This window comes from Sturnira hondurensis, unplaced genomic scaffold (assembly GCF_014824575.4).
Source record: "Sturnira hondurensis isolate 20B ecotype Veracruz unplaced genomic scaffold, ASM1482457v3 Scaffold0008992, whole genome shotgun sequence".
Taxonomy (NCBI): Eukaryota; Metazoa; Chordata; class Mammalia; order Chiroptera; family Phyllostomidae; genus Sturnira; species Sturnira hondurensis.
In genome coordinates, this window is record NW_028081623.1 from 5,957,017 (window position 1) to 5,984,296 (window position 27,280).

The 27,280-nt window shown below is 36.7% G+C and overlaps 1 protein-coding gene across 9 annotated transcripts in view; it reads left to right on the forward strand.

Annotated features, from left to right (window-relative positions):
* Window positions 1-27,280, forward strand: part of AMPH (amphiphysin) — a 274,501-nt gene that overhangs the window by 140,855 nt on the left and 106,366 nt on the right. For all 9 annotated transcript variants that reach the window (XM_037056533.1, XM_037056538.1, XM_037056536.1 and 6 more), the window contains exon 3: window positions 16,592-16,646. In XM_037056533.1, the coding sequence (XP_036912428.1) occupies window positions 16,592-16,646 (55 nt within the window). The remainder of the gene's footprint in view (window positions 1-16,591; window positions 16,647-27,280) is intronic.

Here is a 27,280-nt window from a genome sequence, read left to right on the forward strand (position 1 = left end):
ACTTACAGTATTTATAATATTTTTTACAGACGTTACTGACTTGATATAATAAGTAATTTTAATTATACAGAAGAATTATTTTCAGTCCTTAGATCCTGATTATGTTCTCTAATTTGTAGAGTTTTATTTTTTTATTTTTATTTTTTTTTAAGATTTTATTTATTTATCTTTAGAGAGGAAGGGAAGGAGAGAAGGAGAGAAATATCAATGTATGGTTGCCTCTCTTGAGTCCCCTTCTGGGAACTGGCCTGCAACCCAGGCATGTGCCCTGACTGGGAATAGAACCGCGATTGTGTGGTTCGCAGGCCCGCGCTCAATCCACTGAGCTACACCAGCCAGGGCTAATTTGTAGAGTTTTAAAATAATGTGTTTGTAGAAGCTCACTTTTCTCTGTTAGGATAATATTTTTAATAGAGCATTAGTATATTGTATATATAATTGATAATAGCTAATTGCTTCTGAGAAACTTCTGAAACAATTGTGAGTCTCCTTGTCTAAATTTATGCTGGATTCCCATTAGAGTTTCAATGTAACAATCCTAAAATATTCTATACAAGAATTTTTCATATGTCTGTGTCTCTGAAATTAAAGTACATTTAATAGTTTTAGCTAGCTATAGTTTCAGTGAGAATTCTGTAATTTTGCAAACCGTTGTTTTTTAGAAGATTTTATTCATTTATTTTTAGACAGAGTGGGAGGGCAGGAGAAAGAGAGGCAGAGAAACATCAACATGTGGTTGCTTCTCACACACCCACTACTGGGGACCTGGCCCACAACCCAGGCACGTGCCCTGACTGGGAATCAAACCATCAGCCCTTTGGTTCACAGGCCCGTGCTCAATCTACTGAGCCACACCAACTAGGGTTGAAAACAATCTTAATGAGAAAATATTTCACAAGACTTAAAGTGTTTCTCTTCTACAAGGGACCCCCTATAGTCTCAGCAATTTTAGAAAGAAGAGAAAAATTGGAGGAATCATTCTACCTGGTGTCAAACTATACTTACTATAAGGCCATAGTAAAGAAAACAGTGTGGTACTGGCACAAGAACAAGTATATAAATCAATGGAGCAGAATAGAGAGCAGAGAAATAAACACATGCCTTTATGGTCATTTAAAATCCAACAAAGGAGGCAAGAACATACAAGGATTAAAGACAGTTTATTCAATAAATGGTATTGGAAAAATTGGACAGATCATGTAAAAAAAATAAAACAAGATCACCAACTTCTACAATACACAAGAATAAACTCAAAATGGATTAAAGACTTAAATGTAAGATGTGTAACCATAAAAATCCTAGAAGAAAACATAAGCAGTAACATCACAGACATTTCTTATAGCAATATTTTAGCCAATATATCTCCTTAGACAAGGGAAACAAAGGAAAAAATAAACAAATGGGAGTACATCAAACTAAAAAACTTTTGCATAGCAAATGAAACCACCTACGAAATGAAAAGGAGACCCATTGAATGAGAGAATATATTTGCTGATAATATATCTGATAAAGGGTTAATTTCCAAAATATATAAATAACTTATACAACTCAACACCAAAAAGATAAATAATCCAATTTAAAAAAAATTGGTAAAGGACTTCAATACATACTTTTTCAAATAGGATATACACAGGGCCAGTAGACATATGGAAAAATGCTCAACATCACTAATCATCAGAGAGATGCAAATTAAAAACACAATGAGATACCACTTCATGCCTGTCAAAATGGCTATCATCAATAAATTAACAAACAAGTGCTGGCGAGGATGTGGAAAAAAGGTTCATTATTAGTGGGAATGCAGATTGGTGTAGCCACTGTGGAAAACACTATGGAGTTTCCTCAAAATATTAAAAGCAGTATGGCTTTTGACCCAGTAGTCTCACTTCTGGGAATATGTCTGAAGAAACTCAGAACACTAATTCAAAAGAACATGTGCATCCATATGGTCATTGCAGCATCATTTACAATAACTGAGATTTAGAAGCAGCCCAAGTGGTAGACGAGTGGATAAAAAGGCTGTGGTACATTTACATGATGGAATACTACTTGGCTGTAAAAAAAAGAAGGAAATTTTACCTTTGCAACTGTGTGGATAGACTTAGAGATTATTATGCTAAGTAAAATAAGCCAGTAAGAGGAAGAGAAATACTATATGATCTAAATGACATGTGGAATCTAAAATCATGGATACATGGAACAGACTGACAGCTGTCAGAGGTGAGAGGGATTGGGGAAACTACACAGGAGAAAGAATGAGGAACTCCTACCACTCATGACAGCATAGATGGAAGTGGAGAGTAGTATGCTAAGTGAAATAAGCCAGATGGCAAAAGACAAATACTGTATGATCTCACCTATAAGAGGAACCTAATCAACAAAACAAACAAATGAGCAAAATAACACCAGAAGCATGAGAACAAGAAATAGACTGATAGTGACCAGAGGGGAGGGGGAGGGGAAGAAAGAGGGAAGGAAGGGGAAGTATCTAGTCAAGAAAAATGTATAAATGACCCATGGACATGGACAACAGGGTGGGGACTGACTGTGGGTGCAGGGTAGGGGGTGGGAAGGGCAGTGGAGAGCAATGGGAAAAAAGTTGGGACAACGGTAATAGAACAACAATAGAATAGAATAGAATAGAATAGAATAGAATAGAATAGAATAGAATAGAATAGAATAATAAAATAGGTGAAAGAAGGTGAAGGTATTAACCAAAAAGTAAACATATGTATATCACATAGACATCAGTGTGCTGTCCCATGGACAGCAGTGGGAAAGTGGGGTATAGGTGTAAGTGGGCAAAAAGAGAAAAATGGGAATTGAAAAAGATGCTGCTTGGGTGATGGATACATGATGCAGTGAGCATATGATATTTCTGTCAAGTTGTACACTTGAAATCTGTATGGTTCTATGAACCACTGTCACCCCAATAAATTCAGTAAAAAGGCAAGTAAAATAAATAAGTAAATAATAATACAAGAATAAAAATTTTTCTGCTTAATATCAACTTTCAAGGACATTTTAGGTTATTTGATAGATATGGATGCATGTTTAGAATAATAATATGTAACTATTTAGACATGTATTTGCCTTGCATTATTGAATATCTTCTGCATGCCAGGAATGAATTTAGGTCTTTGGGAAATTTCACTGAACCAGACAGACAAAGGTGACTGTCATTGTTAATCACACATTCCAAAATAAGGGGTAGAGAGTAAAAAAAAAACACAGTAGATAAACAGATTATCCTGTCTCCTAGAAAATGATGAGAGCTATGGGGGGAAAACCAAGTAAGTAGAGAATAAATAGAACAAGGTGAAGGGTATCAGAAAGCTTGGAGACAAGTTTCAAGTTTTGTCTCAAAGGGGAACAACTAAGCTTGTAGCAAGGGGGGAAGTGGGGTCAAGATGATAATTTTTAAGATGGCATAAATATATGTATACTAATGGGATTCATTTAGTAAGAAGCAATGAATCGCCAGAGAAAGAGAACAGCTGATTCATGCCCTTGAGTAGGCAGGAGGAATGGGATCTAACAGAACTGGAGGGGTTGACTTGAGCAGGGAGCAGGACACTTCTTGAAAGGCAGCAGGTAAAGGCCAAGTGATGCGGACCCCGGCTCATGGAGTCCACCACACTGTGGATGAGATACGAGAAATTCACACAGACTACTGAGTCCTGTGGAGGAAAAGGGACAGTGTGACTTTTCTCTCAAGGAGAGAAAAAACCTTGCCCTTGCTGTAATAGGCCTTTATTTCTTTTCTGGGCACATTACACGAAGGTCCTCATTTACTATGAAGAAGTTCTCTTTAGGTGGTTACCTTTTACAGAAAACAAAGGAGATGATGCTGCTAATCACATCATAGAAGAAGGATATTTATTTGCAAATGAAAAGGGAAAAGTGGTTGAACTGGTTACATTTGTCCTTGGAAGGTTTAGGATGAATTTTAGGAAGTTACTTTGCAGTAAATGTTTTCTGCCTGAATTCAGGGTGAGGGAGTTTTAGCAAAAAGCAAGTCTCAAAGCAGCCTAGGTACAATGCAGGCCTGATTCTCCGCGGGAGAACCTATCCTTGGGTGTGAGTCCTGTGCATCTCCAAGAGGGAGCTGGGCCCATGCCACGCAGAACTGTCTCCTATAGCCAAGTATGACTTTCCTGTGGCTAGGAGTCTATCAAAAGCATTTGTTGACTAAATCAACACATAAATATTGAGTGTTTAATAAAGCACAAGTCATTGGAAACAAAATGATAAACAATTCAGACATAGTTGCCATCCTTTTCAAGTTTGTGGTCTAGTGTGCAAAAGCCTTTTTTTTAAAAGATTTTATTTATTTATCTTTAGAGGGGAAAGGAAGGAGAGAGGGAGAGAAATATCAATGTATGGTTGTCTCTCGTGGGTCCCCTGCCGGGAACTGGCCTGCAACCCAGGCATGTGCCCTGACTGGGAATCAAACTTTGATCGTCTGGTTCGCAGGCCCATGCTCAATCCAATGAGCTACACCGGCCAGGGCAGCCTTTTTTATTTTGAAGTAATGAGTACTAGAAAAAAGACAGGATCTTGAGATGATGTTACTATTATGCAGTTGACATCCTAATTTCACCACTTATCATTAGTGGATGAGTATATCCTCACCCCAGTTGGTATTCTCAGAAAAATTGTTTCTATACTTTCCACAATACCACTTCAAGGTAATTCACCCCAGGCTCAGTGAGTGTGTGCTGATTGTTACTGCTAAGGATCCCACTCTGTAGATCTGCTAGAATAGAATACTAAATGTACATGAAATGGTTATATGGTTGGCTTTGATATACTTAGTTTTACCGATTTATGTGTATTTTAGTTGTGGTCACTGTATGGCAAAAAAGCAAGGGATTATAATTTGGCCACCAAGTCTTTAATTAGCACTGTCAGTTTCCTTTGTATGTTATTCTTATGGGAAATATGTGTTTTAAGTACAGTCTTGATTTAGAATTTACTCTTGGTAAATATAACCCACCATAATTGTCTATACAATTGACTTCTGTGGGAGGGGACAGTTAGTGGGAACCTGTAGATATCAAAAGAATATATTGGCTCCTGTTGTTTAAGTTTCCCTGAATTTATTTTAGTCTTTCTATTTAATTCATTTATGGTACATCATTAAACCACCTCTCTTTTGCTCACTGGCTTTCAAGGAACAAATGAGTCGATGGTGCCAAATGGGGGGAAAGAAAAAAAATTGTTCATTGGGAGTCTTTCCATTTTTATTCTCTTTACTCTTACTTGTTTCATTCTATTTACAAGAATATCTCTTCAGTTATTGCCTATATAAATAAAAATCATTATTTTAAACCTAACTAAAATTTGACCCAGACTACAGGTATTCCAAGTATCACTGTTGTACCACTTCCTATGGAGTCCTTAAGAAACCACTTCCAGAGGAATATGTTTAAGTTTTCCTTTTATCTATCCTATCCTGTTACCAAACTTTAATTGTATTTTACTTTACTACATTAATTAACCATGCTGACTACAGAGGATTTAGATTTCCATCCCTCAGTGTTTATTTAGAGAACAATTCCTTGTGCCTCCTGCTTCCCTCTATGAAGTGAGCTTATTATCTAGTTTGGATATTCCTCTCTAAATGGTCCCCAGATTGACTGTACTGTTCTGGTAATGGGATGCAGAGAATTGGGCATATCTCTCATCCAAGCATAGGGAGACTGTCTGAAATGTTGTGAACATCTGCATAGATTAGCTGTAGTTGATTCTGAGATTACTACCAGTATTGTGGGTTCCCATTGCCTATGATTCTCATATGTTGCCCTGCAAGCCCCATGGATGATTTTGCATTGGAATTGAAATCCAAGTGATAAAAATGTGTTACAAGGAAGGCCTTATGGTGACTGACTAATCCTTGAGCCAGACATATTTTCAAGAGATTTTTGGCAATCTCATGCTGGACCTGCATACGGAAGTGCCTATCAACACTGTCAATTAAGTGATAGACACAGTGAAAAATTATAGGAGGAATTTGCAAATAACTATTAGAATAACCTGGGGAGCTTTTATAAATATTTTATTTTTTTTTATTTTTAGAGAGAGAGAATAGGAGGGAGAAAGAGAGGGAGAGAAACATCAATGTGAGAGAGGAACATTGGAGACCTGGTTTGCAACCCTGTCATGTGCTCTGACAGGGAATCAAACAGGTGACCTTTTGCTTTGCAGTATGACGCCCAACCCACTGAGCCATACCAGTGAGGACAACCTGGAGGACTTCAAAAATACTGATTTCTAGGTCCCACTCCAAACTTCTGAATCAGGTCACACATTTGACTTGTGTCTCTAACCTAACCCTACAGAGGTTGTGGTTGATTGGAGAAATGCAAACAAACTCTTTCCTTAAATATTGTTACGCATATCAGGTGAGTAGATTCAAGGACATGACTAGCTGTGTGTTTGTATGTACCTAATATTGAGCTATAACATTTAAGCTGTCAGCTTGTTGTAACATGTGTTTTGTAGGGGTGTGGGACATGCAATAGTAAATTGTATCTGAGAGATTCTGTGGATCCTGAAGTCAGTGTTGGCTTTGATATAGTTGTCTTTTTCAGCAAAATTTAAAGTCACTGTTGTGTTGTTTTTTCACTTATTGTTGAAAATGGCTGGAAAAATATATCAATTCAATAATCCAAGATATGTTGAAGAACTTTAGCGAATGCTACTTGAGTCCAATGATGAGAGTCGAATATGAAAATGAAAGTGATTTAGAAGATGAAGGTTACGTGGAAGTTCATTTAGAAGATTTGGTTACTGAGCAAGATATTTCTAGTGTGAAGAAAGTGAAGATGAACTTGACCCGAATGGAGAGTATTTTTTTTGAAAGGATAAAGAGTCAAAATGAAGGGAAAATCCAATAAGAAGACAAATTAGATAACAGCCACAAAGTATCTTGTGTCAACTTCCATTAGTATAGCAAAATGCAAAAAATGCCAAGACAGACCTTGAAACTTGAAACTGCATTATCATAAATGACATTTTAGATCTATTCTTATTATATACAAATAAATATATTGACTCTATCTCCAGCCAGTTTTCGCAAGAAAGAGATGCTAAACTCATAGACAAAACTGAATTGAAAGCATTTTTAGGTCCCTTGTATCTAGCTGGTTTACACCACAGCAATCAGCTAAATTTGTGGGATTTATGGGCTACAGATGGTAGGGAGATTGAACTTTTTAGACATAGAACTATTTATGGAGATTTACATTTACTCATAAGTCTATCATGATTGATGACAAACCTACCAGTTTAGGATGCCTGAAAGTGGACAAATTAATGGCATTTGTAGAAAATTGTAAGTTGTGTTACTCTATGGGAGAGAACGTAACAATAGAAGAAACGTTACTTGGATTAGGAGGCAAATAAGTGTGGGTTTAGACAATATATTTCCTCCAAGCCCAGTAAATATGGTATAAACATTTTTGCTATGGTTGATTCAAAAGTATTTTACACAGGAAATCTTGAAATACGTGCCTATAAGCAGCCCTAAAGTTCTTACTTGATTAGTGATAAACCAGCAGACATAATCAAGAGACCTGCAAAACCCATTTACTCATCAGGATGTAATATTATAGCAGATAACTGGTTCACTGATGTAAATCTTATCTCCAGCTTGAAAAAGAAGTGACTTTCATATATAGGTACTGTTCATAAGAATAAACCCTAACTACCCCTTGAATTTGGTCTTTTACAAACAGACCTGAAAAGTCCAACTTACTTGCTTTTGGTGTAGATTTCACATGTGTATCTCAAATGCCTAAAAAGGGGGAAAAACAATTTTAATTTATGTATGTATTTCAATGATGCTGTAAATTTAGATTTGCAAAAGCCTGATATAATAGAATACTACAACCAAATCAAATCAGGAGTCAATATGTGGAACAAAATGATAAGTACATATAATACGGACAGGAACACCAGAAGTTGGCCTGTGGTTATATTCTATACAATTTTGAATATTACAGAAATAAATCCTTGGACTATTAATATGCTAAACAGCAATATGAAAATAAGGCACATAATATTTATTAAAATCTTATAACACAGTTACTGTCAGAACAAATAAAAAGATGTTCAGAAATTTCTACAGTTGTGCATAAACTTTTACACCTGAAACTTCATCAATTTCAAACTCACATGGAAGGAAATTCCAACTATGACATAGATATGGTTTCCTCCACAAGCAGGAAAGAAGAAAAAGATGTGTTAGGTGCTATGCATCCCAAAAGAGTCACCTATCAAAATATTTTTTCAGGTGTTGTGAAAAATGTTTATGCCTGGAGCATAGAGAAATTGTTTGCAATGACATTTACAAATGTTTTGCAAAGTCAACTATTAAAGATTCTGATTAATTAATGTTAAAGACATTTTTGGTTGTATTTTTTAGCAATATCCATGTTTCCATTATTTGAAAAGAAAAAAATCATTTTTATGTTCTTATATTTCTTTGTTTAATAATTTCTAGATTGTAACTGAAAATAAATAAAAATCATGTATGTGTAAGTATAATAATGCAAATTTGCAGTGTTTTAAATTTTTTTCTCATTTCAGCCTATACTAATAATGAATGTGTTTCTTGGGTACAATCAATCTATACTGCAATTTTTTTGACTGAGACTTCCCCAGGGCTAAAGATCTATCTATATGAGAGTAACAATTTGAATGAAAGAGTGAGATAACTCTGATGTAGTAAAGATAATGGTTTTTTTAAACTGCACATCTATGCGAATGTATTCCTAAGCCTGAAAAACCAAGGCAGAGTGCAGTGGTGGAAACAGGGGAGGGAGGTGGGGATGGCTGGGGTTGGGGGGCAGTAGTGGGGTTAAATGCAGACAACTGTATATGAACAACAATAAAATAATTAAAAAATACAAAAATACATACTAAACAGAAAAAAAAGAATATTCTAAGGAGTTTTAAAATTTTACAGATTTCCAAGCCACACCTGACTGGCTTACATAAAAGCAGCAATGAAGTATTTTTATTATTAAAACTTTCTACAAGTAGGCTTTGAAACTTATAATGTGTTTTGTACACGGTTTCATTCAACTCACATAGCAATCCATAAATGTAATTCTGCTTTATGTATGAGAAAACCAAGTATATGTCACAAAAACTTTCACTTTGAGAATGATCTTGATTATTCTTTTGGCCACTGGTATTCATTGATTTTTTAAATTTTATTTCCTCACAGTACTTTATGATATTGGCTTGATTTTTCTCATATCTATTGTTAAGTGGTTCTTATATATATGCATGAATTATTCCTTTGTACTCTAGGATCTTCTGTTACTGCAACATTCATCAATATAAAAACAAACTTTCTGAAAAATATAACTGTGTATTTGAGACTTAGAAGTATAAATGAAACACAAGGAAACATTCTGTTTCCAACTGGCTTGTTTTGGGGAGGTTTGTTATATTTCTTATGAAGATATTCCTTTGTAATGTGACATGTAGCTTAACTTAGTTCAGTCAAGCACTTATGAAACAAATATCTTTGCACAGTTTATCTTTTAAAATTTATCACATACAGTAATAATAGTGTCATAGAACATTTATTGAATGTGTACTGTGTGCCTGATACTGTGCTGATGCTTCACATGGACTGTTTCCCTTGACCTTAATGAGAGTCCTAGGAAGTGAGTGCTGTTACCTTAATTTTACAAATGAAGAACCAGAGGCCTAGAGAGGTTAAGTCACAGACTTAGAGGTAGGAGAGCTCAGATTTTAAAGCCAGACAGTGCAGTTCTAGAACCAACCAATTTAACCATTATGCTATATGTATCACATGCAATATACTTGGGAATCATGAGTTTTTGAGTTAAACAAGTGAAAACTTGGTATATTTATTGATAGGTTAGAATTGCATCATGAGAGCACAGAGAATGATGCCTTTAGTTAAATTATTCTCATTCATCAACAGTTGGTTCTGCTTGGGTAGCCCTGTGCATCAGCAGCTGGCACCCCTGCTTTGGGGAGCAGAGAGGACAGTGGTGAAGCACATGGGGTCTTGAGGCAGATTATGGGGTTTAAATAACCCAGGCTACCCTGGCTGTAGGACTTACTTGCCATCTGCTAGATGTATGGCCTTTGGGCAAATTTCTTAGCTTCTGTGCTTCAGTTTTCCCATTTGTAAGAATGTGCCAACATTTTAGAACTATTGTGAAAATTACAGGTTAATAGATCTATGACACTTAGGACAGTGTCCTGAACAAAGGGACCACTTAGTGCTTGGTTATTGTATTGCCATATTAAAGGCTTGCCTTGAGGACAGTGTTAGGACAGAATTCTGTTCCCCCTTAACCAATACGTTGAAGTTCTAACTAACCTCCAGTACACCTTAGTAGTATACCTGAGAATGTGACTGTATTTGGAAATAGGTCCAGTAAAGAGGTAATTAAGATCAAATGAGGCCATATGGATAGTTTCTAATCCAATATGATTGATGTCCTCATAAGAAATAGGAGAGATGGGAGGGGGGGGGGTGAACACATACAGAAAAAAGCCCATGTGAAAACACAGTGAGAAAGAGGCTGTCTCCAAGCCAAGGAGAGAGGCCTCAGGCAAATCCAAAACTACCAACACTTTGATCTTGGATTTTAATCTTCAGAGCTGTGAGGAAATAAATTCTTCTTTTTTCAGCCACTGATTCTCTGGCATTTTGTTATAGCAGCCCTAGCAAACTAATACATGCATCACAAATGGCAGTTTCAGAAACCTTCTGGATATCGCATTATGACTGGAGTAATGAGAGGCTAAACACTTCTTCCTTTCAGCAGTGCATCTCTGAAGCTTGATGTCACAGTCGTTTTTTTAAAACTTTTACATCCTGTCTAATGTGGACATGAAAGAATGTTACAGATAGAGCTGGCATCCAGGCCCACAGAAGGGGACACTAAATAACACGCCTCATAAAGACATATTGTCAGAGTGGGATGCCTGTGTGGTTTCCCTTAATTTCTGGGCCAGTCCCTATCTCACTATATTCAATACTGTACTCTAGGTATTTAGGCAAAAGTTTAAAAGATTTTGTATAATGCCCCTAATATACTTTATAAGTCAAGTCTCTTCATATATACACAAAAGGAAAAAAAAACTGGAATGGTTTTTCAAGGGTCACAAACTTAGTTGTCTAAAAGCAATAAGGCATATCTTCAAGTTTTGTGCAGTCTGCATGATGTGGTGAGTTTAATGGTTCTAACTAGGCAGTTCTATCCCTTTGCACAGAGTGAGTTAGATTCTCTGAAAGATTAGAATAGAGATTTGTATAAACTCAGCTTAGTTGTCTTAAGGTAAATATATGGGAAAAATTGTACATATAATTACTACAAGCTTCTAATTTTGTTTTGTTGAAAGGTAGAAAGTATATTTGATTTGGTTTTCATATTTTAGGTATTCTTTGAGTTGATGACACAGGGATAATTGGAAATTGGGTTATGAATCTTGTATAAAATTGTGGACACTATGTTCTCTTTGATACCTGCTTCCCTTCCACGCACCAGCCCCTACTGCCGTCAGCCCAGGAATAGGATTTTGAAATCTACCCTGATTTCCTATTTTATATCTTTTGCTCTAATATCTGCCAAAATAAAAATTTAAAAATGGAGAAATTTTCTACGAAATCAGTTCTGGGTTCTTAATGACAACACCTGTTACTACAAAGAGCTCAAAGCACAACAAAAAAAATGGAGATTTTAGAGACCCTGCTGTTTTTCTTACCTTTGAAAGCTTTTGTTTTCCAATTTAATGGCACCTGAACGTGTTATAGGGAGAACTCTACTTCTTACCAAACCAAGAATGCCTGTAGTGTCCAGCAACCTCAAATTATCTTTGACCATAAGTGGATTCTGATATTATGCCTTATTGGTCAACTGTTAATCAAAGTGCTGAGTATCACTGTATTAAATCTCATCTATTTGATAAAACTAGGGTACATTTACACACTGGTTTCTTATTTTAAAAGCTTAGAAGAAAATTATATTATCAAGAATAATATATCTGTAATATATATATATATATATATATATATAATCTGTAAATCTCCAAGTACTGTTGGCTTTCTATTACCAGAGCTTCTCTATAAATGTCAACTCTCAGTTAGTTTCTGAGTTAAAGAGGAAAGTTAATGAAAAAATAGTCTGTATGGTGTATGTTTTTTTCTGTCTACATTTTTATAACAAAAATCATCTATAAATATAAATCATTATTAGATTTACTATGTTTTAACAAGTCAATTCAACAACCTATTGCTTGTTTAATAAATATTAAATATTTAATGTCTTAAAATAATTTGCTAGACTTGTGTAACCTTACAAATAAAATCCACTGAATTTGGTTTGCAACACAGGTCTGGTTTCTGCCCCTGCCCAGAAATGTCATGGATGTGTTATTATTATGTGAGCATGGTGTCCTGAATTTGTAGAAGTTGCTGCCTTGAGTTTATTTTTTTAGAAAATATTAATTTATATTTTAAGATTGACTATTTATTTACTTATTCATTTATTTATTTAAGAGAGGAGAAGAGAGGGAGAAAGAAAGGGAGAGAAACATCAATGTGTGGTTACCTCTCATGCACCCTCCACCAGGGACCTGACCCACAACCCAGACATGTACCCTAGACTGGGAGTTGAACCTATGACTCTTTGATTTGCAGGCTGGCACTCAATCCACTGAGCCACACCAGCTACAGCAAGAAATTATTAATTCATTTTAGTATGGTGTTTATAGTTCATTCAAATTAATGCCTCAATTATGGTATATGTTTTCTGGGCAGAAGTAACTGATCTAACAAGGTTATATAATTCCTTCTATATGGGCTCCTAAAGTCCTAGGCATAAAGTATTTATTAATATTAGTATATTTTAATGCCTCAGAATTTAGTGTACCTAAACAGTGAACAGCCTGGTTCATTAATCTCCATGTATCATTTATTACATGTTAAAACACGCCTGTGTTTGCTCCTAATACTAGAGGAGGTTTGTCATAGCTCTTTTAACATTACTTGTTTTGCATAGCTCTTTTGTGTGTCAGATCTACTGTAGCTCTTCTTATCAGGGAACTGGATCCCCTAGGAGGAATTCTGTCTGTAACTCTCCAACTCTTATGTGCTCTTACCTGAATGTAATGGGAAACTTTGATGAAGTCACATTTATAGCTGGTCCTTTGACACTACATACATTAAATCTTTAAAAAGTTAACCACACATGTGTCTGGGTGCTGTCCAAGATTCTCAAGAGAGACTTACAAATGAGAGCTGTCCTGGACCTCAGCAAGTGTGGGAACCCACCCACTTTTTCCCACCTCACCGTGATCCCAAGATTTACTACTACTACTACTACTAAAGGAATTGGTGCTACTGAGGACCAATCTGATATAAAATAATTTGGAAAAAATATTTACTTAAGAATGTAATGTGATTTGTTTGTATTCAGTAACAGATATCTGAATCCTTCCCATGATGATGTGCCTTCTGCATTCTTTCTCAGACTAGTTCAATTTTAATCTTCACTCTGATCCTTGGGGGGGATATCATAAGCAGTCCTCAGGAGTAAGGGAAGAAAACAACAGCTTTGAGGTACTACTCAGCAAGGGAATAAAGGGATTTTTTTTTTTACTACAGGCAGTTATTTGCAGATCTTCATAAGGTTTTAAAACCATGTATACTTTTTTACATGGCTGTTAATTTTTCATATCTCCATGATGAAACCCAAAATGACTCTGGCTTGTTTTCCAGAGTAGCTGGTAAGCAAGGAACTGGGAAGATTGCTTCCTTTTCCTCAGTCCTGCAAGAATGTGACACCCAAGGGAGGGAGCAGGTGGGAGTAGTTTTATTGAGGAAGGAAAAGCAGGCCTACTCCCTTGGCTGTATGGGAAGAAAGTGGGGCCTATGGGACCTTCTGGGCTGGAGAAACAGCAGTTCCCGACACTGGTAAATGATTCAGTCGAAAATAAATGAAGACCTTCTAATACCAGAGCAACATTATCATACTGTTCACTAGGGTAAGGAATTTTGTATGTGGCAAGTCCTTGGATCTTGTCCAAAGAGGAGAATGAGTTGGGTGGGAATCAGACTACTTAATTATAATATACACACTTGCTCTTATGTTACTCTAGATTCTGAGAAGAGTTTGACCAGGAATAAAAATAATAATTTTATCTTACCTTGTAAAAAGGGAAAATACATGCATGTGGTCTCAAGTATGTAAAATTTTGCATCTCTTTCTGTATACACACACACATACAATATTGAAGTCTGCATTACTGAAATCATAATTTTCAGAGGAATTTGGAACAAACTTCAGTGAAATGGGAGCAGGGCTATAAGAGAACTAAATGGTTATGGAAAAAATACAATAAAATATAACAAAAAGCAAAAAAAGTGAACGTATTTCAAACTTAAACCATCTTGTGATGCACACAGAATAATGATGTTAAGAAAACTTTATTGTACAATAGGTTGTGTGAAGAAATACTCCGTGGTATATTCTAGGTGAAATTTTCTCTCATGAGTGTTTTAACTTTTTGATTCAGGCAAAGTTTAGGTGAAATTTAATATGTTTTTTACCAAATGATTTATAATTCTCATGGGGAAAATTAAGAAATTTAATATTTAGAAAGGAAGAAAGTTATTTAAATTGGTTCCATTTATCTATTTAAATTGTACTCATCTATTTAAGTATTATTGTATAATTTGAACTTCCTTCCACTCTTATATCTAAAAATACCTTCTTGGGATTCTTACTGTATTATGTGCCAGCAAATGAATTATATCCCAGCAAATAAATTGACCCTGAGTTTTATCTAGTAGTGCCTAAGTTTATAGAGCTGACAAAAATAGCTTGAGCTTAGTGCAGATAAAGAAAACCTTACCTGACTTCTAGGTACATTTAATAAAAATAACGTCACTATACTATATACTGTACTATATATAGGAAAATAGTTTCCTAGATCGCTTTTAGGGTTTAGCATAGTCTTAAACACTTTTTTTCAGTGTTTCTTTGTATTAATCTCTCTCTTTAAATGTATCCACTTTGGATACATTTAAAGCATCCACTTTGTACTAAAAAAAACTTTACATGGCTATTGCAGAGCTAAATGTAATCTACCTTGCAATTTTCTATTTAGATAGTTTAGTCCCCCTACTAAATTGTAATTCACTAAGCAAGTTGGCATTTTCCCTTCATCCCCACCCCTTTTTGGTAAATATTAACAAATGGTTATTCACTTATATATGACTATTATAGTTGCTATATTATTAACTATATTAACTATCAGGTTACAGTAATAATATAGACACTATATTATTTATTATGGAGGTGTAGTCCTTCAGTGTGCTAGCTGTCTGCAATTTTGTTAAATAAATATGTAATTAAAAGTACATATATTTTTATATTTTTAGGTGCAGTCTCAAAGCACATACTGTGGATGCCCAGCCACATGCACCTAGTACTTCCTTTTCTGAGCCCACTAGACTTAGTTGTGACTGCCAGCAAGGGTGACTCTGTCTGAGGTTTTTTTTCTGGTTACTAGAAACCTCTCTGCACCTGAGAGGACATACTGGAGGAATTAATGACCCCCAGGAGCAGTTCTCAGCCAGACCTGTCAGGAATTGAGTCCCATTTTCTGTGCCCCCGAGTTAGCATATCTATAGGGTTTGACACTATCTCCTAGAGTTCTCCAGTGGAACTAAGGGCAGTTGCCCACCACTGTAACTTGATAATATACCATGTGATGGCTCTCTTTCCTTCCCTGCCTCATTTCCCCACGCCTCTATTAACATTTCCTGGGTAAACTCCAGGTTAAACTACTTACAGTCTAATCCTAGTCTCAGGGTCTGAGTCTCGAAGGGTAATCCAAACCAAAAGTAGGGTGCATATGTCAAAGTTTACATTTTTATCTCTATTTTGATAACGTCCAACAAAATATAATGCAAACCACATATGTAACCAATTTTTCTAGTGTCCACATTGAAAAAAATGAAAAGTAACAGGTGAAATTAATTTCAATAATATGGTTATTTAATTCAGTGTATCCAAAATATTATAATTGTAACATGCAACTGATGTAAAACACATTAATGAAATTTTTGTACAAAGTCTTTGAAATCCAGTGTGTATTTTACACTTCAAGTTCATATTTATTCAGACTGGTTATGTTGCAAGCACTGAATAGTCACCTGTGGCTAGTGGCTACCATATTGGATGGCGGTCATCAATTTCCTACCATCGTAACCCATGTGTCAAAATTTAGAGACTTGCTAGCTCTTGAATATATCTGAGCCTGTATGATGGGCCACAGTTTTCATTTCTTAGAAAAATTTGCTTGTCTTTTCCTTTTCTGTTAAGCTGAATAAAATCTCTGTAAATATTTAGACCAACAGGCACCTTGTTTAGTCTGTGTTTGCATATTTGTGTTATTTCAAGAATGAATCTGTGGCAGTAATAATTCTGAGACTGGCAGTAATAATTCTGAGACTCACTGCTTTGTATATGTTTGCATGGAAAATATAGACAAGATGCTCAACATCTCTTTGTGTGTTTTTCAGGCAGAGGGTACCAGACTTCAGCGAGAACTCCGAGGCTATTTAGCAGCTATCAAAGGTAATATGTGTGAGTTGTTTATAGCATGTTACCAAGTACAGGTTGTTCTTGAAATTCATGAGTGACAGGATTGAGTGTTAATTATACAAAGCCAAGATGGTACTTGATCAGAGGTGTTTTAGTCCACCCACTCCCAAATTCCCATTGAAGTGATAATCAGAATATGCAAGGAAAAAAATATGTCTGCCTTGATGCTGGAAACTAGGAATAAGTGCCTCTCATGTGCTAGAGTTTGTAAGAGTTGTTAGAGCAAGCTTGAGACTTTAAGAAAAGCTGCAGCTGGTTTACCTCCTGGGGGAGAGTATGTCCCAAGAGAACACTCCCAGACTCACTCTTACACCCTCTAGCTGGAAGGGGTAAGAATAGTGGCCGAGACAGGTGTGGAGAATTATCACAGCCCTGTGATTTGTAGGGACCAGCCACACCTGCAGCCCTGCCACTGTATGGTGAAAGAGAAGACCTGACATTGGTTTCTGCCAGAGTCACAAAAGGCAAAGAAATGAGGCCGGTGGTGAAAGGAGGAGAGAGCACTAGGGAGGAGAGTTCTGCCTCTACCTGCTGTATATCATCCAGTTCCCAGCACAGAATCAGACCTGAGTGTACTCATGGGTGTGATGGGTCACAAGGCAGATTTTGAAATTAGTGGGGAGAGAATGGATCATCTCACAAAGTATCTTGGATAAACTGTCCATAAACTGTCCAAGCACTTGGAAAAAAGTGAGATTCCCAACATCATAGTCTACTTCCTCCTTGATTTCAGATATAATAAAAATTTAAATATGTGTATACTATAGGTATACTAGAATGTTAAGATAAATACAATACACTTAGTCTCTAGTTTTAGGTGACAAGGTCTTTACCAGGGTAACCCAAAGACAGAAAACATGACAGGGAAGATAGAGAGAGTTGATCTTACAAATATATAAAATGAATATATGTATATTTAAAGTTATTTAGACAACACTCTTAATGAAAATGAACCAAAATATGAAGAACTCAGTAAGTAAACTAAATGAATATCTGTTGTTTGAAAGAGAATGAATAGTCATATTAAAAGAAAATTAGCCAAGAAGAGCTATAGATAGGTAACAAATTTGAAAAATGCTTTCCTCGTGAGTAATCAAAGAATAGTAAATAAAAACAAAAGAAAGATGATGTCATTTTTCTTCCAAATGTTTAAAGACATTAAAATTAAAAAAAAACCCCAACAACTGTAGACCCCTTTCATACACTGATGGTAGGATAGCTTTCCAGAAGAGCAATTTCTTAAAAGCCTTTAAATGCATTGTTTGGCATACTTTCTGACACAGCAGTTCCACTTCTAAAATTTATCCTAAGAGTTTCAATGTGAATGTGTGAAATTTATTACAAAAAAGTAATAAATAATAAAATAATGAAAATCTTAATAATAAAAATTAGTCACAATAAAAATTAGTGAAAGTTTTAAAATAATGTTTTACTTTTTAATACGGTTGACATACATTATTATATTAATTTCAGGTGTACAATCTAGTGGTTAGAAATTTATATAACTGACAAAGTGATCATCCAGGTAAATCTGGTACACATCTGACACCATACATAATTATTACAATATTAATGACTACATTCTGTATGCTATACTTTACATCCCTTTGACTATTTTGTAACTGCCAATCTATACTTCTTAATTTCTTTACTTGTTTTACCCATTTCCCTCAACCCCTCCTCTCATATAGCAATTGTCAAGAATGTTTTCTGGATCTATGAGTCTCTTTCTATTCTGATTATTATGATTTTTAGAGTCCACATATAAGTGCAATCATATCACATTTTTCTTTCTCTGCCTGACTTATGTCACTCAGCACAATATCCTCTAGGTCAATCCATGTCGTTGCAGACAGCAAAAATTCATTCTTTTTAATGAAAGACATTCCATTGTATAAATGCACCACTTCTTTATCCATTAATCCATTGATGGGCAGTTAAGTTCCTTCTATATTTTGGCTATTGTAAATAATGCTGCAGTGAACACATGCATGTATATGTCTTTTTTATTTAGTGCTCTGTTTCTTTGGGTAAATACCCAGAAATGGAATTTCTAGATTCTTCTTTGTTTCTTGTTGTAGCTTTTGGTTTAAAGTCTATTTTGTCTGGTGTAAGCATTGTTTTTTGTTTTGTTTTATATCAATTTTCATGAAATACACTTTTCCATCCCTTTATTTTCAGATTACAGGTGTCTTTCCATCTGTAGTGAGTCTCTTGTAGGCATCATATATAAGGGTCTTATTTTCTTACTAATTCAGCAACTTGTCTTTTGATTGGAGCATTTAATCCATTTACACTTAAAATAATTATTGATATATATGTACTTATTGCCATTTTATTACTCATATTTTTATTCTCCTTCTCCTCCACCTCCTCCTTTTCTTCTTCCTCTTCATACTTCTTCAAGGAGACCCTTTAATATTCTTGTAATACCCATTTGGTGGTGAACTCCTTTATTTTTTTTTTTTTCTTATCTGGGAAGCTCTTTATCTGTCCTTTGATTCTAAATGATAGCTTTGCTGGGTAGAGTAATCTTGGCTGTAGGTCCTTGCTTTTCATCACTGTGAATATTTTTGTGCCAATCCTTTATGACCCTTAGAGTTTGTATTGAGAAATCAGTCTAATTATAGCTCCTTTGTAGATAACTAACCGCTTTTCTCTTGCTGCTTTTATGATTTCTCTTTTCATTTCTTACCTTTGGTATTTTAATTATGGTATGTCTTGGTGTGGGCCTTTTTGGGTTCAACTTTTTGGGGACTCTCTGTGTTTTCTGGACTTTATTTCCTTCACCAAGTTAGGGAAGTTTTTAGTCATTATTTCTTCAGATAGATTTTGAATTTCTTTCTTTTTCTGGTACCCCTATGACACGGATGTTTTTACACTTGATCTTGTCCTAGAGGTCCCTTAAACTATTTTCATTTTTTGATTCTTTCTCATTGTTTTTGCTTTAATTGAGTGTTTTCTGCTTCTTCATCTTACAAATTGCTGATTCAATCCTCTTCTTCATCTACTCTGTTGTTGATTCCTTCTAGTGTATTGTTTGTTTCTGTTATTATATTCTCCATTTCCAACTGGTTCTTTTTATGGTTTCTATAATTTTTTTACTATTACATTTTTAATCTTCACCCAAGGATGTGTTTATTGATTTGAGAGAGAGAAAGAGGTGGGGAGAGAGAAACATTGATTTGATAAACACTAATATGAGAGAAGCATCAATCACTTGCTTCCTGTATACTTCCTGACCAGGGATCAAACCTGCAACCTAGGTATGTGTCCTGATTGTGAATTGAACCCACAACCTTTTGGTGTACTTCAACCAACTGAGCCACCTAGCCAGAGCTAAGTGACCTTTATTATTCTCTTGAAGTTCTGAGTTCTTTGAGTATCATTATAGTCAATATTTTTATATTCAGTGTTTTGAACTCTATCTGGTAGTTTGCTTGTCTCTATTTAATTTAATTCTTTTTTTCTGAAGATGTCTTTCATTCTTTTATTTGATAACTGTTTCTTTATTTCCCTAGTTTGGCTGCCCCTCTATGTTTGTTACGATGTATTAGGTAGATCTGCTATGTCTCCTAGTCTTGGTTGGGTGGCCTTAGGTAGTAAGTGTCCTGTAGGTTCAGCCTTCCCATTCACTCAAGCCAGATGCTCCAAGTGTACCCCACATGTGCACTAACCTGTTATATTTGAACCTTTATCACTCTTTGCATGTCAATGACTTCTAAGCCTATTGTCTACTAGGACCAGCTGCAACTACAATGGGGTAACTGCTGTTCAGGAGCCCACCCCACAGAGCAAAACTAGCTTCTTCAGCTCTGGTGCCTGCAGCTTGTGTGTGTCTTTCATGGCAGTGGTTGGGTTGTACTCTAGCATGTTTTATAGTTGGCCACCAGGTATGCTGACTCTGGGGCCTCCCAGAGGTGCAGGCTACTTGTTCCCAGTCTAGGACCACCTGTCATTTGCTACAGAGTGATCTATAGGTTGCTGCTTTTGCTGGTACCTAAGAGTGGCCAACCTGAAAACAGTCTAGCCATAGCTAGTGTGGGCCTGGGGCCTCTTAGCAAGAAATTTTGGGCATGCTGAGGCCAGACACTGCTTGTTTGGAGTTTGCAAATTGATATATTTTAGGAAAGTCTGCAACATGAGCTTAGACAGGATGTTTGTATGGAAAAGCTACAGGAAGTGGCTTGTGTAGGCCTGCTAGTTGGGTAGGGCAGGGTCTCAGGGAATCACCAGGGCAGGGTGAACAGTGTTAGGTTGATGGAGACTTGGATATGGCACCAAACTGCACATGAATGGGGTGTACTCAGCAAAGGAACAATGGCTTCTGCCAGCACTTCTGTCTGGGATAAAGCTGCCCCTCCACCTCTCACCATGAAGCCAGACAATTCAGTTCCTCCCCATATGTCCCTGGAGCCATTTGAACACTTGCCTTAGCACTGGAGCTCAGAGTGAGTTAGTCCAAGTAAGTTTGTGTGGGCCTTTTAAGGGGAAAGACTGGGACTCCAAAATCCTTTTGTCTTACCAAGCTGTAATCCTTGCTGCTTTTCACAGCTATAAATTATGGGGAACTTTATCTTCCTGGCTTTGGATCCCTGGGCTGTGGGTCCTAATGTGGGCCTAGGACATCTTGCTCCTCAGGGGGGACCCCTACAGCCTAGATATTTTCCCCAACTTTTATTTGACACATATTGTATGGGACCAGCTTATTTCATGTTGCCCTTCCTCTTACCAGTCTTGATGTGGTTTCTTCTTCTGTATATCCTTAGGTATATGATTCCTGGTTAACTAGATTTCAGGAAATTCTGAATGATGGTTGTTCTTATAGTTTAGTTGTAATTTTGATGTCATTGTGGGAGGAGGCCAGCACCATGTTTACCTACTCTGCCATATTGATTGGAAGCTGAAATTGACTTTTAAATTAAAATGTATTTAAATTTTATATACAAGAAATATAATTTTAATGAAAACTATCTGAGGTAGTTACTTTATAATCTTTATTTTATACATAAAGCAAGGTGCAGAGGAATTAAATAGCTTGTCCAAAGTCATTTACCTCATAAACAACAGAGCCTGGATGTATACTCTGGTCTGTGTGTCTCCTAAGACCCTGCTTTTATCCACTGTCTCTTATACTGCCTTTGAAATCTATGACCATTGGTAGGGAGTATTTTCACAAATTGAAGTTCATTTTTATAGTGGAATAATGACAATTTATCACTATTTCTTTTTTAATGAGCACTTAGTATGTGCTAGTTTGTGTGCTAAGTGTTTTAGACATATTCCCTCTTTGTAACCACCCAACACAGCTATATGATAAATGATATTAGCCTTATTTTAAATTTTCAAAGAAGTAAAACTTAGATAATTTAACTTCCACAAACTCATAGAGTTTATATTTAACTGCACTAAAAAATTAACCTTAAGTATGTATTATTTATAATAGTCCAGTGAGAAAATAGAAGACACTGTAGGTATTTTCATTGATTATTGATTTAGGATTTGAACATAAGAAGTAACATATTGTGTCAAACATGGGATTTTTTCTATGTTAGCTGATTTTTTAAAAAGTGAAAACATTTGTTGAATGAATAAATAAATTGGATCTCTTTCCCCAAATCTGCATATTTTGGACAATTTTACAGCCTTAGTATGGAGAATTCTATTTTAAAAGACTGGAGTAACTCTTTTCCTTACTGTGGTCTAGAAGGAGAATCCACTGAGTGAACTGTTAGCTCCAGAGAGACATTGGCTGGGTCACCAAAGCAACCTTTCATTCTACCTCTAATGGCCACATGTTCATTAGAAGGATAAGGACCTTATATCAGCCTTTCCTTCAATCACATTCTACTGATTGAATAGTGTTGAGTACTCCATAAAAGAGATATGTGTTTAAATTACTTTGGCCCATTGGGTAATGAGCTGTACTCATCATCATTACTCTCTGGTTGGCATTCACCTTTGTAGGCTTTTTTTGAAGTTTCAAAATATAATTTATATTAGCATATGGAAACAAATGTATATAATATATTTAATTATCATTTAATAAACAAATAATTCCTTGACAAGATATATTCATTATCTTGCATACATATTCACATTCTTCTGTAATTATACTAAGTATAGTCTTTTTTTAATAGTTTATTTTTATTGTATTTTTTCCATTATGATATATCCCCTATAACCTCTTTCACCTCCACCCACTCTCCCCACTCCTCTCCCTGCCATCACCATACTGTTGCCTGTATCCAGGCAACAGTTCTTTGGCTTGTTTGCTCAACCTTTACACGCCCCTCCCCCATCTGTCAGCAGGCTGAAAGTATTTATTATTTCTTCTGGGCTTTGTAAGGTAGATCTTATGCTCTCATTCATTTTATTTTTTATTTAAAAAAAGATTTTATATAATTATTCTTAAAGAGAGGGGAAGGGAAGGAGAAAGAGAGGGAGTGAAACATTGATGTGTGAGAGAAACATCAATTGATTGCCTCTAGTACAGGGCTGTCAAATTCATTTTCACCAGGGGTCACATCAGCCTTTCAGTTGCCTTCTAGGGGCTGAATGTTAATTTCAACTCCTTAACAGTTAAGGAGTAGTTACATTTATACAGTCCTAAAATTATATTGGCCCTTTGAAGGCAACCATGAGGCCGATGTGGCCCCCAGAGAAAATGAGTTTGACACCCCTGTTCTAGAACATGCCCTGATGGGGGGCTGGACCTGCAACCCAGGCATGTGACCTGACTGGGACTCCAACCAGTGACCTTTCTTTTGCTTTGCAGGATGATGCCCAACCAACTGAGCCACACTGGTCAGGGCACTCTCATTCATTTTAGCAGCAAACATTGCGTTGAGCCTCATTTATGGGTAGGCCTAACACTGTCCTAGGCAATGGAGGTGCATAGATGAGCATGACACAGTGGTTACTGTCATGGAGCTTGCAGTAGAGATGGGGAGAATAAACTAAAAGCCAGATATGCTTAGAAGTATGCATTTTAACAGAAGTATGTATTATGTGCTGTTCTTAGAAAAGACTGTATATGCAAAGTGGTACCCAGATGCTGAAGGAGCCAAGAGACCAAAGAACAAACAAATCTAGCTTGTTGGTTTATAGACTTTAGTGGGGAACTTATATGCAGAAATGGGTGCTGGAAAGCAGTAGAACATTATGATCTCTTCATCTTTCACCTTTTTAAAATAGATTTTATTGATTATGCTACTACAGTTGTTGCATTTTTTTCTCCCCTTTATTCCCCTCCACCCTGTACTGCCCTCTCGCCATCATTCCCCGATCTTAGTTCTTGTCCACGGGTCATATATATATAAGTTCCATTTCCATACTACTCTTAATCTCCCCCTGTCTTTTTTTACCTACCATTTATGCTTCTTATTCCCTGTACCTTTCCCCCCATTCTTCCCCCTCCCTACTGATAACCTTCCATGTGGTACCTTCTGGTACCCCTATGATTCAGATGTTGGAATATTTAAAGTTGTCCCAGAGGTTCCTAAGCCTCTCCTCATTTTTTTGAATTCTTGTTTCTCCATTCGGTTCTGGTTGAATGTTTATTTCTTTCTTTTTTTGTCCAAACTATTGATTTGAATCCAAGTTTCCTTCCCTTCATTATTGATTCCCTGTACATTTTCCTTTATTTCACTTTGCATAGCCTTCACTTTTCCTCTGCTTTGCAACCATACTCAACAATTGTGTGAGCATCCTGATTACCAGCATTTTGAACTGTAATCTGATAGGTTGGCTATCTTTCCATTGCTTAGTTGTATTTTTTTGGAGCTTTGATCTATTCTTTTATGTGGGACATATTTTTTTTGTCTCAGCTTACCTGTTACATAGTAAGGGGCAGAACCTTAGGTATTCGCCAGGGTGGGGCAACCCAGGTTGTTGTGTTGTGGCACTGTATGTAGGGGAAGGGTCCAAGAGGGAACAGTGGCACTTGCTCAGCTCTCAACCAGGTTTCAGTCACTTCCTCTGCTACCCACAATCAAATTGGGCCCTTCTCGTGCTGATTCCTGGGTGTGTGGACTGTGTAAGTTCTAGGACCCTATGAGTCTCTCCAGCAAACTCTCTTATGACACTGGGATTTTCTCCCACCACTGCAATTCCCACAGGTTTTTCTCAGTCAGAGGTTGTGAGGCTTTATTTCTCTGTACTGGAACCCTGGGTTGCGTGGTCTGTCTTGCTCCCCAGTTGTTCCTCCTGGTTTATCCACACACAAATGTGGGAATACCTGCTTCACCAGCTGCTCCTAGCCTGGTCCTCCAGCCACTGCCTTACCTCGAGTCCTCTCTGCTGGGCTGCCTGTCTCTGCCCCTCCTCCTGGTCTGGATGAATGTTTCTTCTTTAAGTCCTAGGTTGCCAGACTTTCATACAATTTGATTTGGGGGCAGCTCTGGTTGATTTTTGTTTTTAAATTTGTTGTTGTCCCTCCTTTGCTTGTGAGAAGAGGCACAGTGTATCTACCTACACCTCCATCTTGGCTGGAAGTCCATCTTTCACCTTCTTGATCAGTGTGTGGATAGTCAGGGGAAGACCAGACATGGGAAGGCCCTGGGGCCAGGGTGAGATAATGAGGTAGGTAACATCTAGAGCTCCTTGCCCCAGGAGAAGGAGTAATGGAAACTCTGTGACTTGCTGGAAATCTCTGTACACATTCCAGAGTCTACTCAGTGGTTAAGGGTCTGGGTTCATTCACTCAGAAGTTAAGCTGGTATATTAGCTTGCAACTGGACTCAGCTTTTCAAGATGGAGTCAGCTCTGTCCACACATGTGCTATCACGACAGAGGACAAGCCCCTCACTCCACCTAAGGGATAGGATACCAGATAAGGAATGGTCTTTCCTGGGAATGTAAACTTGAATGAACCAAGGAAGGAAACAAATCTGGTCATCAGGTTATAAGATATGCCAAAGAGAGAGGTTGATGTTGGAAGGACTTTCCAGGAAGAAGAAGCTACATGTATAGAAACTCAGGAAGCAGGATGGAGCATGGGCTCTTTAGGGAACAAGTAAATTAGTGAGTAGCAAGCAGGAAACTGAGCTGCCTGAGACGGAAAGGTAGGTAGCATGTGTACAAAGAGGTGCTTATGTATTATACTGGGAGTTTATTTTGTCAGTGGGGAAGAGTGTTATTGCATTATTGTAGGCAAGGGAATGAGTAACATTATCAGATCAGCATTTTAGAAAAATAATTATTGTGGTTGTGTGGAATTCAGGTTAGAGGTAATGAAACTACAAGGAAACTTAGAAGTCTAGCACAGTAATAATAGCCAACATTTACTGAGCTCTTATGTGCCAGGCACTGACATAAACTTTAAGTAATTTCATATAATTATCACTGCAACCTGTGGCATGTACTGTTATTTCTTAGTAATATACACTTTGGAAAAATGAGTTTTAGGGCAGCTAGGTAATTTGCCTAATATCACACAGATGGTATATGGTAGAAAAACAAGATTTTAACGAAGGCTGAATGATTGCAAATAATAATCTTAGTTACATTGCCATACTGCCTTCAAAAATAGTTTTTATAAAGACTGACATTTGAATGTTTGCTCTGTGTAAGTATTTGCTCAACCATTTATGTGGATTATTTTATCTAATCTAAATAAGAAATGTTGAGTGCCTTTCAAGCACTGTGACAGGGGTCATGGAAGGAAGGGACTTCATTGGAGATTCAGGCAGAATTGTCTTGTCTTGCTGACAAATTCAGTATAGGAGGATGCATGTAGAATGGCTGCCAGTTTTCTAACTGAGACAACTGGTTGGTATTTATGAGAATTGGTGAGAGGAGAAGGAGTAGGTTTCAACAAGAAAGTGCTTAGTTTGTTTTGAATATGCGAAGTTTGAGGTACTAGTAGGACATCTAACTGGAAATGTTTGATAGGGATCCGGAGAGAGAAGTCACTGGGATATGGGTAGTGGTGGATGCCAGAAACAGGGATAATGAACACAGAAGACCTTTCTCTAGAGTGTGGCCCAGATGGTGTCATGGACTGAATACGACTTCTTATATCAGCATGATCCCAGTGGTCGGGTTGACTGTTCTGGAGCTGTCTCTCAGCCTGCCTATTTTCTCCCCACTTGTTCTCCACCTTGACACTCTACACTAAAGACTTCATTTCACCTGAAATGACCCCTGTCTTCTAAATGACTGTCTTCTAAACAATGGATAAAACTCACAATATTTTAGATATTCTGTTAGTGGTTTATGGCTGCTGCTGGTTATTGTAATAATGCATTTTAACTGTTATTTTTCACTAAAACATATGTCTTCAGGATGCTTAAGCAAAGACCCGTGTAGCAGTGTGATCTATGCAACAAACCTAAGATGATAGAAATAGAAACTCACAAGTTTGCTTGCAAATGTAAATACAGGTGGTTACAATAAATGCCTTGGAGAAAGTCCAAAATTTTGAAGAAAGCAAAGTGGTTCCTGTCTCGCAGTAAGATAGTAATTTTTTCTATGGAAATCACTGATCTTATAAGAAAATGTTGTCTATTATATATTATTAAATAGATACTACTAAATAGTAGCCACTTTAATGTTGCCAGATTGCACTGGAGGGAACTTGGGTTTTAGCTTTTTTTTCTCATGCT